General features: G+C 35.2%; 1 protein-coding gene across 4 annotated transcripts in view; it reads right to left on the reverse strand.

Annotated features, from left to right (window-relative positions):
* Positions 1-511: 511 nt before the first annotated feature.
* TRIM36 (tripartite motif containing 36) overlaps positions 512-14,296 on the reverse strand; it is a 62,285-nt gene continuing 48,500 nt past the window's right edge. For 2 of the 4 annotated variants that reach the window (XM_037744413.1, XM_037744415.1), the window contains exons 7-11: positions 13,289-13,542; positions 12,929-13,053; positions 8,827-9,117; positions 5,663-5,960; positions 679-2,618 (exon numbers count right to left, since the gene is read on the reverse strand). In XM_037744413.1, coding sequence (XP_037600341.1) covers positions 2,264-2,618; positions 5,663-5,960; positions 8,827-9,117; positions 12,929-13,053; positions 13,289-13,542 — 1,323 coding nt within the window. In that variant the 3' untranslated portion in view covers positions 679-2,263. Of the gene's footprint in view, positions 2,619-5,662; positions 5,961-8,826; positions 9,118-12,928; positions 13,054-13,288; positions 13,543-14,296 lie in introns of all 4 variants that reach the window. The other 2 variants (XM_017544888.2, XM_017544886.2) reach the window with 2 other exon arrangements.

Below are 14,296 nucleotides of genomic sequence, written 5' to 3' on the forward strand. Positions count from 1 at the left end.
AAGTTTTATGTTAAGCTTTTCTGTTTTTTTTTTTTTTTTTGAGATGGAGTTTCACTCTTGTTACCCAGGCTGAGTGCAATGGCGCGATCTCGGCTCACTGCAACCTCTGCCTCCTGGATTCAGGCAATTCTCCTGCCTCAGCCTCCTGAGTAGCTGGGATTACAGGCATGCGCCACCATGCCCAGCTAATTTTCTGTATTTTTAGTAGAGACGGGGTTTCACCATGTTGACCAGGATGGTCTCGATCTCTTGACCTCGTGATCCACCCGCCTCGGCCTCCCAAAGTGCTGGGATTACAGACGTGAGCCACCGCGCCCGGCTTATGTTAAGCTTTTCTAATAATCACTTCCAAAGAAATTAAGCTAATAAATGTTCAAAATGATTTTATATAAATCTTTAGCTCTGAGCTAATATGTACAGCTAATCATCTCTGCATAAACAATTTGTTTCAACTTTTCATGTAAACATAGCAAAAATTCCTGGAATGCAGATTTGAATAATTACACTTGAATTCTTTTTAATTTTTTATTAAAAATTAAAGAAACACAGCTAAACAATTTATTTACAATTGTACAATATTTGAAACGGCTATCCTATTCCTGTTAAAGCTTCATATTTAAAAATGTCTACATGATATGTGCTTGTACAAGGCTTGAGTATCAAACTGAACCACAAATGTGACTTTTGCAGCTTTATTGCACAATGATCCACATAACACGGCGTTATTTGCTTAGCTTAGCCTACATCATAAAGTGCTGTTCATATATGGGAAAGTAACAGCCTGCTAAACAATGAAATTCTCCATGATATTTTCTACTTGACTTGAGGGTAAAAAGCTAATTTAATGCTACCAGCCTGAGTAACAGATTTCCATTAAAAATATAACAACAACAACCAAAAACAAAAAGAAACAAACAACAAAAAAACAGGCCTAAAAGTTTTGGTTACTCTGTTAAAACACGTCAAAAGCATTTCACAAATGATTACTGCTACAATGAATAACAGTAGTTTCTGAACATTTTAACTTCAAAAAAATGAGTAGTTTAAATAAAAACCACCTACCTGAAAGAATGTCTTTCAAAAACAAGACACACAGTTTAGATAGAATATAATTCCTCGAATTAAAAGATATTTTAAAGGGTACATAGTCATTGTGATCTTAGTTATCATTTCTAAGTACATTTGCATTTTTACTGGCTTGTATTAGAAATGCTTATTAGCAGGGAGAAACAGAAAATGCTACACAAGTGAACAATGTTATAAAAATTTATATGTAATGCTACTAAAATATATAATAAACTTTTCAAACATGTAAATATAAACCAGGAAAACCTGACAGGTAATAATTGTGCCAACACTGAAAAGCACAAAACACAATAAGGGGGTAAAAGAATAAATATGACTTTAGTATCAGTCCATCTTTACCAATATAATCTGAAAAATAATTATTTGACATAAGAACAAATATTTTCACAGATAAGAAAAACTGAAGATAAATTTATCTGAAAAAAAGGATATAAAGTGAGAAGTTTAATGTGTTAGCTGAGAACTTTGTGTCTTCTGCAAAAGAAACCATGCTTACTACTCATGCCGGTAAACGAGTGTTACAGCTAAGCAGACTCTTAAAAATGTCCTTAACAATACAGTTTGTGATCTTAACAAAAGAGTAGTATTCCTTTTCCAGGCAATATACTTTTAATAGTCACACACTTGTTTAAAATACATAATTTTCCACTTAAATATACTACCATTTTTTTTGGCATTTTTCTTTTTATCTATCTAGAACTTTGTTTTCCTATTAAAAAGAAATGCAAGACACACTGCTTAATACTAATTCCTATCCATAAGGCATTTTTAAAATATCTTCTCTTAGGACATAAACATGATATTAAAAAAAAAAACACATCAAACACAAGAGAAGCATAATAAATACTTTTGTATCCCCCCATAATAAAAGTGTCAGCAACACCAGCTGACATAAATAAATTAGACATCCTGTGCATAAAGAAAAAGACAATCCAGTTGCAAAGTTAACCGTTTCGGTATTAACTTGGAAAGAACGTCTTCACTTCATCATTTGTGAAAGGCAGAACAATGACATGAAAGACACAGGCTGTTTAGGTTTTCTGTATTTCAAGATGAATCATACACAAACACAAGTGTGGTGACAGATCACTCAGCGATATGTAATTAGTTACAAAGGTTAACGCTAAGGCATTGCTTTGCTCATAGTTTTTATCCTGAGTCACAACAGATGTTTCAACTACATGTTCTCTTGGTATTCCAGATATTTTGCTGTGATGGGTTCTTCAAGCTGAATTCCTCCACTGCCCATTAATGCAAATGCTGGATACAGTGTATGTGAACAGTCCACTTGGCGCTCATAAAGGCATTTCATGTGATCCATATCATAGAAACTTACTTTTCCTTTATCATAGTCAAGGAAAATCCCAATGCATGTTGGCATAGGAAGAACTCTATTTTCAGGATCATTAGAAGAAGTCGGTGACTTGGGTATAAAAAATTTCTTCATGCCTATAGTAACTAAGGTAAAGGGTTGTGAAGAATCAAAACAGGCATCCTCACTTCCACTGTCATGCCCACTGTCTTGCTCATATCTGAAACATAATATACAAAGCATCTGTATCTTCAACCACAGGTCTAAGTACCTTCAAAATATTTTCACAGGGTAATACATATTGATGTAAAGTTACAATAATCTTTACACCAAAAGCTTTCTATTAAAATGAAATCAAAAACATAAAAATAACATATTGTCATTTACAATTATACCACAGACTCAGTCCCAAATTCCATCATTAAACACTGTTTTTACTTAGTTACATACACAAGGGTAACCCTAGAAAATCATGGATAATTTTGGCCTTCCAAAGAGTGAGGGAGCAGGCAGTGAAGGAACTGGTCAAACATTAAATTTTTATAGCAACAATCATATACAGTCATGCACCATATAACAATTCAGTTAACAACAGACCTCATATACAACAGTGGTTCCATAAGATTATGATAAAACTAAAATATTTTGGCCAGAGTGGCTCATGCCTGTAATCCCAGCACTTTGGGAGACTAAGGCAGGTGGACTACTTGAGGCCAGGAGTTCAAGACCAACCTGGCCAACATGGCAAAACCCCGTCTCTACTAAAAATACAAAAAACAGCCAGGCATAGTGGTGTACACCTGTAGTCCCAGCTACTTGGGAAGCTGAAACACAAGAATCACTTGAACCCAGGAAGCAGAGGTTGTAGTAGACTGAGATTGCGCCACTGCACTCCAGCCTCAGTGACAAAGCGAGGCACTGTCTCAAATAAAATAATTACTATTGCTTATTGATGTGGTAGCCACTGTAAGGCTACTCGTTAGGTTACCTGTAAGTTACCTGTAAGTCTACCTGTTACATGTTTGTGGTGATACTGGTGTAAACAAACCTGTGCCACCAGTGTATAAAAGTACAATTACACACAATTATGCACATTATGTAATACTTGATAATAAGTGACTGTTACTGGCTTATGTATTTATCATACAATGTTTTTATTATTATTATAGATTTACTCCTTCTACTTATTAAAAAAAATTTTAACTGTACAACAGCCTTAGGCAGGCCCTTTAGGAGGCTTTCCAGAAGGTAGCATTGTTATCCTAGGAAATGACAGCTCTATGCATGTTACTGCCCCTGAAGATCTTCCAGTGGGGCAAGACATGGAAGTGGAAGACAGTGATATTGCTTATCTTGACCCTAGATGGGCTATTGTGTTTGTCTTCATTTTTAACAAAAAGCTCAAAAAGTTAAAAATTAAAAAAATTAAAAGAAAAAAACTTACACAATAAGGGTATAAAATAGTTTTTCTATAGATGTACAATGTGTTTGTGTTTTGAACTAAGTGTTCTTACAAAAGAGTTAAAAAGTTTTTTTAAAAATTCAAAGTTTATAAAGTTTATGGTAGTGTACAACAATGTTCTAGGCCTTCAAATTCCCTCACTGATGCACCCAGAGAATTTCCAGTCCTGCAAGCGCCATTCATGGTAAGTGCCCCACGAAAGTATACAATTCATCTTTTATCACGTATTTTTATTACACCTTTTCTATGTTTAGATACACAAATACTGTTGCCTTAAAATTGCCTACAGTATTCATTACAGTACATGCTCTTCAGGTTTGTATTCTAGGACCAAAAGACAATTCCATATAGCCTAAGTGTATAGCAGACTATTCCACCTAAGTTTGTGTAAGAACACTCTATGGCCAGGCATGGTGGCTCATGCCTGTAATCCCAGCACTTTGGGAGGCCGAGGTGGGCAGATCACGAGGTCAAGAGATCAAGACCATCCTGGCCAACATTGGTGAAACCCCGTCTCTACTACAAATACAAAAATTAGCTGGGCATGGTGGCACAAGCCTGTGGTCCCTGCTACTCAGGAGGTTGAGGCAGAAGAATCGCTTGCACCCAGGAGGCAGACGGTGCAGTGAGCTGAGATTGCACCACTGCACTCCAGCCTGACAACAGAGCAAGACTCCGTCTCAAAAAAAAGAACACTCTATGATGTTCTTGCAACAATGAAATCGCCTAGCAATACATTTCTCAGAACATACTCCTGTTGTTAAACTAAAGCATGACTGTATAAGGAAATACAAAAACAAGATGTGTGCCCTAATCCAAGGAATGACCAGGCTAAGTGAAATAAATGAGCACTGTAAAACAATGCAAGAGAAAAAAGCATGTTTAATTCTCCTCCTAAGAACTCTATTTCCTGTTTGGGATTTCTACATGGATCTATGAAGCAAACAAAGGTTATGATGCTTTTCACCTTTATCATAAAACAATAAAAACTTATGGAAAATTTTGATACATGTTCCCCACTTTTTTCAATATGCATATGTTGCTTTTCATATATTTTGGATAATACTGCATCAACAATGTTTACTAGGTTTTTTCATTTCTAGTATCTCTCATGTTATGAACTTTTTAAACATTAATACTAATATTCTATCAAGTGGGCATGCCACTATGTTTAACTGTTACAATTTTCAGCATTATATAAATTTCTCATCTTTCTGCAAAAAGCTTTTCCTATCATTCAGATTAATTTGGGATACTGTTCACGTAAGTGGTCAAAAATTATTTTTCAAAGCTAGTTGACCTTACTCCATTTAAAAGAACTAAACTGTACAATCTTCATTAGTCAATCTCTTAACAAACTGGAATTCTTTGTTGTGGAAATATGTCTACTATGACCCAATTCTGAAAAGGACTTATGGGAAAGTTTAAAGAAACTGTGTCCCACAAGAAAAGAACAACTTAATTGTGAAATATAACAATTAGAGGCATTGTGTTATATATATGGGTAATTTTTATCACATAATTTAGGTAACATGTAAAAGACTTTCAAAATTTAAAACCGTGAAGCTATATCATAATCAAGAGATATCCAAAACAGATTTATTTTCTCATGATGTTAAAAAGTAACTGCTAACTCTCTTTATTCAATGTGTGATTATAAAAACACCTGGCTCCTTTTCACAGCCAAAATACTTGAATTTAAGAAATAAGAAGTATATACTCCAAATGTAATAGAGCCAAATCTATGTTCAGACTTACTTTTAAAAACAATTATCAAGCTCTAGATCAATACAAAAACCTACCTTGGACTAACTGCATCCCGAGGAGAACGGAGCCATTCTTGTAGTTTATCGCTAGAAGCAACTCCCACTTTTACCAGGTATGAATACGGTTCCACACGGAAGGCCCAGAAGTGTTTTCCTTTTGTAATGCCAGTATCCCCAATGATGTAGTCTAAGCTTGTGTAATAACCCACTTGGATGCGTTCCGCAGCAAGCAGAAGATTATATCCAGCTCTACTCTCTACACGGTCTCTCTTCAAGTTCAGCAGGAGGTGTTCGTTATTATAGCCACATTTTTCATCAAAGAGGAAGCTGAAAACTAAATAGAGCTTAAAATTAATATCAGTCTAAAAATTATCATTGCTGTAACTTGTTAAATCTAATAGGTTTTCTTATAGAAATTACTGAAAAGAGGCAGGAAGAGGGAAGGTGGTATCACACTACCCCAGACAACTATAACAATCCAAAAGCCGACTTCGCAATATATCTTACCCAGTATATTTTCTATACCTAAAAATCTTCGGAAATCTCAAAAAGCAGATGAAAACATTTTAAATATATGTGAAAATGGACATATACGGCTCTTTGGAATAGAGATAGCAAATCTATCATAGGTATTTCACACTACTGAATTTGTTCTTTTATCTTTGTTAAAGGTAAATAATAAAGAGTTTTATATTTTCATAAATATCTATATTTTCTTATTGTAAGTTTTGTTAATTTGGGATATTTTAGCTATTTTAATAAAGCTTTTTCTTTTTCAACCAACATGGCAGACATAAGAAACATGGGACAGTGTATTAAAAAAACAACAAAACAAAAAAAACAAAACAAAAACACAGCTTTTGGGTTGAGAGAGATCTGGGTTTGAATCCCTGCTCACGCATTTAACTAGAGTTTGATGCAAACTTTAATTTATTCATTTACAGAATGGAGATAACACCACTCCCATAAGTCTATATCAACTCAAATATATTAAGCATAAAATTGGTTGCTAGCCAATGGCGAAACAATCCAAAAGTCTATCAAAAGATGAAAATGTGGTAAATACATACAATAGAAAATTATTCAGTCTTAAAAAGACATTCAGATGCTACAACATGGATAAATCTTTAAATAAGCCAGACGTAAAAGGACAGATATTGCACTATTCCAGTTATATGAGATAACCTAGAATAGGCACATTGATAGAGACAGAAATTGGAATCAAGGTTACCATTCTGTGGGGAGAGACAGAATGGGGTTAACTATTTAATGGGTACAGAGTTTCAGTTTAGAATAATGAAAGTTAAGGAGATACAAGTGGTGATAACTGAACAACACTATAAATGTACTTAATGCCAATGAGCTGTATACTTAAAAATTGTTTGTTAGGATGATAAATTGTATCTTTACTTCACAAGTTTATAAATGACCTCCAGGCATGGTAATGCACACCTTTAGTCCTAGCTACGTGGAAGGCCGGAGTTGTCTGAGGCTGGCCTAGGCAACACAGTGAGACCCACCTCTCTCTCTTCCTCTCTCTCTCACTATATATATACGTATATTTTTTGTTTGTTTGTTTGTTTGTTTGTTTTTTAACAGGCTGTTAGCAGCTGGGCATGCTGGCTCATGACTATAATTTCAGCACTTTGGGAGGCAGAGATGAGCACATCACTTGAGGTCAGGAGTTTGAGACCAGCCTGGCCAGCACGGTGAAACCTGGCTCTACTAAAAATATAAAAATTAGCCAGGCATGCTGGCCCGCATATGTAATCCCAGCTACTACTCAGGAGGCTAAGGCAGGAGAATTGCTTGAACCCAGGAGACAGAGGTTGCAGTGAGCTGAGATGATGCCACTATACTCCAGTCTGGGTGACAGAGGCAGACTCCACTTCCAAAAAGAAGCTGCTAGCAAACTACAGCCATTAACCACATGTGAGCCGGCTATTCTTCCTGCTAATGCCTATTTTCTGGGCATGATCTATTTGTGCTTCCTCTCAATCTCAAAAAGTCTCCCAGTTTGCAAAATAAATTTAAAAGGTCACCCTAGTCATGTATCTTCTCTCAGAAAATGGAAGACAACCCTTAGCACTTCCTCTCCTCCTTCCCCCTTCCACTATGTGATTGAAAACAGCATTCTGTCCAGGATTGTTTTTCTTCCACTTTCAGTCAAAAAGACTGGAAAAGGAAGTGGAAATAGCATAAATCATAAAATATTTACTTAATACTTGCAAATTTATCCCAAAACTCCATTGGATTTTATTAAAATTCAAGAAATACAATTTTAGCCAACTTTGTATGTGTGTATTCCAATTTTTTAAAAGCCACAATGTGCATGAAAAACAAATTGTGCTTTTCTATTTTGAACAAAAAAGGAAAAGTCAGAGTGCAGAAAATATGGGTATATAAGCCACTAAAAAGAGGCAGGGAGCAGTGGATCTAAAATACAATTAAAGGTATGTCTAAGGCAGAAATTGAAGGGGGAAAACGTTTTCCTCCTAACCAGACTGAGCGCAACTTTGCTTCTAAATATCCCTTGTTCATGGATACATCACAGTGAGCATCAACAAAACTTTAAAGTCATTCTCACTCTATAAAAATCTTTCGGTGCTCTATATGTAGTGTCAGTGGATTTATTACTTGGAAAGGGAGGGAACGATGACGGTATGAGGAGCTTTTAGCACAGGAGGAAACGCTATTCATGTAGTTCTAATAAATGGGTTCCATCCCTATTAGCTGAGAATTGCCAAGTTAAATTTAAAACATCCAGACAAATCAGAATTAGATTAAATCAAAATTATATTTTAGGATATTATACCAATATTTAAAAAAAAATACCTACCTAGATCCTGTGTTTTAGACATTTCCATAAACTAACCAAAACTATAGAATTATATACTTAAAACTTTTAAGGTAGCATTTATGCTATTTTAATCCCAACTTAATAGCTCTGCTCACCCAAATTTTTTGCATATTTTTCATTATCTGACATCAGTTAAAGCCTAATCCTGTTCTCAGTCTAGAAGGTAAAAATTCAAGTATTCAGTTAATTTCTAAATCCCAGCTGGAATAGAAGCTACTTCTTCGGAGTCTTAAAAACAAAAGCTGGTTTCATTGCAGGTCTACATGGAGATATTGTCTAGTCTACTTTATCAAGGTCTCTTGCAACTCTGTGATTTTTTTATCCCTGATATTCACCATACCTGGAGCTGGAGGAGTATGAAGAATTAATTCTCTGCTGCAAGGACTACAGATTGAACCCCTGTAAGCTCTTACTCTGAAAGCATAGGTACTACTGTTTTCCAGGTCTTGAATTATTTTACTTGTTCCACACACTTCAACCTCATTCCATGACAACATTTCATCATCTCTGTTGATCTTCCGATATTCAAGAACATAGCTATCAGCTTTATCCTTTTCTGGATGTTGCCAATTTATCAACGCATTATTATAAACTTTGCTCTGTTCCTCATTGATCTCTGGCACATCTATGCCTGAAAGAATTATGAAATAGAAAACAATGTTAAAATATTGATATTTTAAAACCTGTGTTTTTCCTCAATAAAAATGATATATAAGCAATATTTAATTATTTCTATACTGTCCAATAATTTTCTAAATTTATAATACACAAAAAACTGTATTAAATATTTTCATATATTTTGTATTTAAAAGATATATTTATATTTGTAACTGAAAGGAGAAAGAAGAATGAAAAAGACAAAAACTGACTCAAAACCACAAGTAAATTTTTTTTAACCACATGCCTTCTACCTACTGAGTAACAACCCAGGACTTGAAATTTTTTATCTATGTCGTCCCATAAGCAAACTATTATTTTTTTTATTTTACTTAAAGTTCTGGGGTATATGTGCAGATCTTGCAGGTTTGTTACATAGATACATACATGTCATGGTGGTTTGCTGCCTCCATCCCTCCATCACCTACATTAGGTATTTCTCCTAATGTTATTCCTCCCCAACCTCCCCACCCCGCTATCCCTCCCCTAACCCCTCCCCCAGCCCCCCAACAGACCCCACTGTGTGATGTTCCCCTCCCCATGTCCATGTGATCTCATTGTTCAACACCCATCTATGAGTGAAAACATGTGGTGTTTGGTTGTCCTTGTGTCAGGGTGCTGAGAATGGTTTCCATCTTCATCCATGTCCTTGCAAAGGACGTGAACTCATCCTTTTTCATGACTGCATGGTATTCCATGGTGTATATGTGCCATATTTTCTTTATCCAGTCTATCATTGATGGCCATCTGGATTGGTTCCAAGTCTTTGCTATTATAAACAGTGCCACAATGAACATACATGTGCATGTGTCTTTATAACAGAACAGTTTATAATCCTTTGGGTACATACCCAGTAATATTGCTGGGTCAAATGGAATTTCTATTTCTAGATTCTTGAGGAATCGCCACACTATCTTCCACAATGGTTGAACTAATTTACACTCCCACCAATAGTGTAAAGTGTTCCTATTTCTCCACATTCTCTCCAGCATCTGTTGTCTCCAGATTTTTTAATGATCTTCCATTCTAACTAGTGTGAGATGGTATCTCAATGTGATTTTGATTTGCATTTCTCTCATGACCAGTGATGGTGAGCTTTTTGTCATGTTTGTTGACCACATAAATGTCTTCTTTTGAAAAGTCTCTGTTCATATCCTTCGCCCACTTTTTGGTGGGGTTGTTTTTTTCTTGTATATTTTTTTGCTGGTTCACTCTAATGATTACTTCTTTTGCTGTGCAGAAGCTCTTACAAACTATTATTTTAAGATTTGTCTGGTAAGAATATCAAACTCTCAATGAATACATTTTTTTTTTTTTTTTGAGACACAGTGTCTCTTTGTTGCCCACTGGAGTGCAGTGGCATGATCCCGGCTCACAGCAACCTCTGTCTCCCAGGTTCAAGTGATTCTCCTGCCTCAGCCTCCCAAGTAGCTGGGACTACAGGCATGTGCCACCACGCCTGGCTAATTTTTTTCTATTTTTAGGAGAGATGGGGTTTCACCATGTTAGCCAGGATGGTCTCCATCTCCTGATCTTGCGATCCGCCTGCTTCAGTCTCCCAAAGTGCTGGGATTACAGGCATGAGCCACCGCACCTGGCCACTCAATGAATATTATATCACTTCTTTCCATATTCATATTTTATTCTGTAGAGTTGCAAAGCAAATTAAGTTTTCTGAATATGATACATATTTTTGTAAGAAAATCAGAAACTTAAAAATACATATTAAAAGATTTTAAGTAACTCAAAAGTAATTACTATAACCTTTCTGTATAGATCCTGCCAGTGTTTTCCCCCTCAAAGGTACACTACTACATGGACATATCAACATTTAACTGTTTATTTTTGGAAAAGGTTTCTGGTTTTTCACTAAAATAATTAAAAGCTAAATCTTTGTACATATGCATAGTCCTTTCTATAGAGCAATTCCCAAGCTTAACTGCTGGAAACATATGGTAGGAACAATAAGCTATAAAAGCTACACACACATATTTATGTCAAATCACAGAGAAGGACATGAAATAAGAAGCAGAAGTCTCTCTCCTCTCCTTATTCCCCAATGTATAAGCATGTCTGTGTATGCTGCATTTATACAACTGAATGTTATGCAGCCATAACGAGATCTGGAAAGTTATCCCAAATAATTTTAAAATTAAAAAAAAAAAGTTACAAAATAACACAAATAGTATGCCACCTACCCCATACCCTTTTTCTGTCTTTTTTTGAAACACAGCTTACTAAAAAGAAAAAGGTGCATGTAGCAAAAGGTAAGGGGAAGATCCATCAGCCAGAAGCTAGGTGACGACTATCCCATTCTCATCCATCCATTTTAGTGATTCCTTGCTATACACTGGTATAACCCAGGATTACCCACCCTCAACCTCACCTTTCCAGCAACCATTTTGGGATTCACAGGGAGGAAGGACCTAGGACTCTGAAGTAAGCGTATATATATATATATATATATATATATATATATATAGTATAATATGTATATAAACTATTCAAATATACATTTTGGAAACAGTATAGTATATGAAATACAATCAGCATTTTAAGTGATGACAAATACATATTTGAAAAGATAGTCATAATAGGTATCAGATTCAGGTATACATTTCAAAAGGAGGTCACAGTAATCCTTCAGAGTTTTAAACTTTTAACAAGACAAATTTCCTTTATTAATATACAAATCTACAAATCTGTACCTATAAAGTAAGTACACTATAATTACTTTGTAAGTATTGTGATTGTTCACCATCACTATAAGAGAAACCTTCGAGAGAGGAATTAGGTAAGAAAAGAGGAAAAAAAGGCAAGGAAGACCTACCTGCTAGGGGGTAGCAAAATACAAACACAAGCAAGTGTTATGGGCTGCTCTACATCCTCCCCCAGTCCCCCACACCCCACCTCTCACCCCTAGAAATTCACAAGTTGAAGTCCTAACTCCCAATACACACCTCAGAATGTGACTGTGCTTCAAAATAGGGTCTTTAAAGAGGAAATTAAATTAAAATCAGGTCATTACAGTGGGCCCTACTCTAATATGACTGGAGTCCTTACAAAAAAGAGGAGATTAGATCACACACACACACAAAGGGTGGACCATGTGAAGACACAGGGAGAAGACAGCCATTTATTAACCAAGAAGAGAAGCTTCAGAAGAAACTAACCCTGCCATCACCTTGATCTCTGACTTATAGTCTCTAGAACTGTAAGAAAATGAATTTGTTTAAGCCACTCAGTCTATGGTACTTTGTTACTGCAGCCCAAGCAAACTAATATAGCAATGTAAACAGCCTGCAGATTCTATGTCTAGGTTTCTGTCCAAGAAACACACATACACATGCCCCACAAAATTCTGACAAGGATGTGTGATACAGCATTGCTTATAAAGGAAAAAAAACAAACAGAAAAAAGTCTCTTAGCAGGAAAATTATTTATTTAATTATGAAATACTGCAAACAGTTAAAATACAGCTTTAAACCAAAATTTCCTATATTAACAAATATTTGTTAATTTTCTAAAAAGAAAATTTATGAAAAGGATACACACAGCATAATGCTATTTATACAATGTTTAAACATTGTTTAATGGAACATAGTTTTTATGAATAAAAACATAGTTATAAAAACATAAATAGGGTATGATCTCAGGATGGTACGGTGGCGTTGGGCAAGTGAGATACCGCTTTATACTGTCAAACTTAGGAGAACTTGTGTTTTCTTCAACACAATACAAATTCAGACAAAAAGAATGAGGTTTTTGCCTTCATTAAGACTTACCGCTAGAAAAAAAAGACAATTCTCCAAGAAGTTCTGTTTGTTTAGAGGTATTGACAACGTAGTCTTCAAAAGAAGTCTGAGCTGCAGGTCTAAAGCTCTTCAAAGATTCTGTGGCTTTCTGTATTCTGCAGACAGATATTATATAAAAATGATTATTTAAGATTGCAAATCAAACTAAATATCTGCAACATGATTAACAAGAGAAAACCCACACTTCACTCAAAATTCAAGTTAAAAATGAAGCAAGGCGTACCTCACATTAACACAGTATTAAGTACCACTCAGAGCTAACGTGAGAGTACACAGCAGCATTTAATGACATTGCTCAAGAGGTTCTAAAGCTAGAAGTAAGAAGAATACCTGAGGTGGAGCTGCTTTGCTGTCTGCACAAAGCAAGACTGATCTGTCTCCTTTAGCACTTCTTGAGCGTATCCCACAAGTCCATTGTTCTCTAGAAGTCCCCGGTACTCTTCCATTTGAGTCTGAAATTTGTCTAATCTTAGTTTCTTAGATGAGTCAATTGCTTTCAAAACAGATGATTTCCTCTCTTCCAGAATTTCAAAGAGCTTTTCAAAATGTGTAATTGCTTCTTCTTTAGCCCTCTCTCCATTACACTATGAAAAACCAATTTATCCATTACACTAAGATAAAACAAAGCATCGACTCATCCACTAAACCCAAATGGCTTTCCACAAAGTTCTACGTAATTACATTTCCTCTATATGATTACAAAATCACCAAAACTCAATAAAACCAACCTAGATATTATAAAGAAAAAAAGTTTTGTCTGACTAAAATTTTCAGAACAATATTTTGGCATCAAATATACTTAGCAAAGAACAATTGACAACTTTTATTCAGATTTACTTTGTAATTTTATATTATTGTACTTCTTTAAGTTTTTCATCTCCAAAGTCTGGCAATAGACAATTTAGTCTATTAGATAACAATCTTTCAGTGGTATATAAAAATAAATCTGAAGCAGAAATGAACTGATTTAACCAAAAACAGAAAAACACAATTCCAGAGTTTTGAAATCATTTCAAATTCAGAAATGTTTAACCCTTTCTGCGCTACTCCAACTTTTAAATACGTTTTAAGCCACAAAACTAAAATAATTACATTCGTTACTAAGATATAAAAATAAAAGTATCTTCACATTAATTTAATAATTAAATCCTGGCTTAGCTGTGTGACCATATATTAATGATTTCACTTCTTTTTCTTTTTTCCTTTCTGAAAATAGGGGATTAAAAAAACTGAAGAACTTCTCTTCCTGTCTGTGAAGGGCATGGTTTCAAAGGCAGGAGTTTCCCCACTCCACCCGGGAACCAGATGAGTTTCAAAGGTAAAGTTCTTTGTCTGGGT

The sequence above is a fragment of the Cebus imitator genome, unplaced genomic scaffold (genome assembly GCF_001604975.1).
Source record: "Cebus imitator isolate Cc_AM_T3 unplaced genomic scaffold, Cebus_imitator-1.0 Scaffold173, whole genome shotgun sequence".
NCBI classification, from domain to species: domain Eukaryota; kingdom Metazoa; phylum Chordata; class Mammalia; order Primates; family Cebidae; genus Cebus; species Cebus imitator.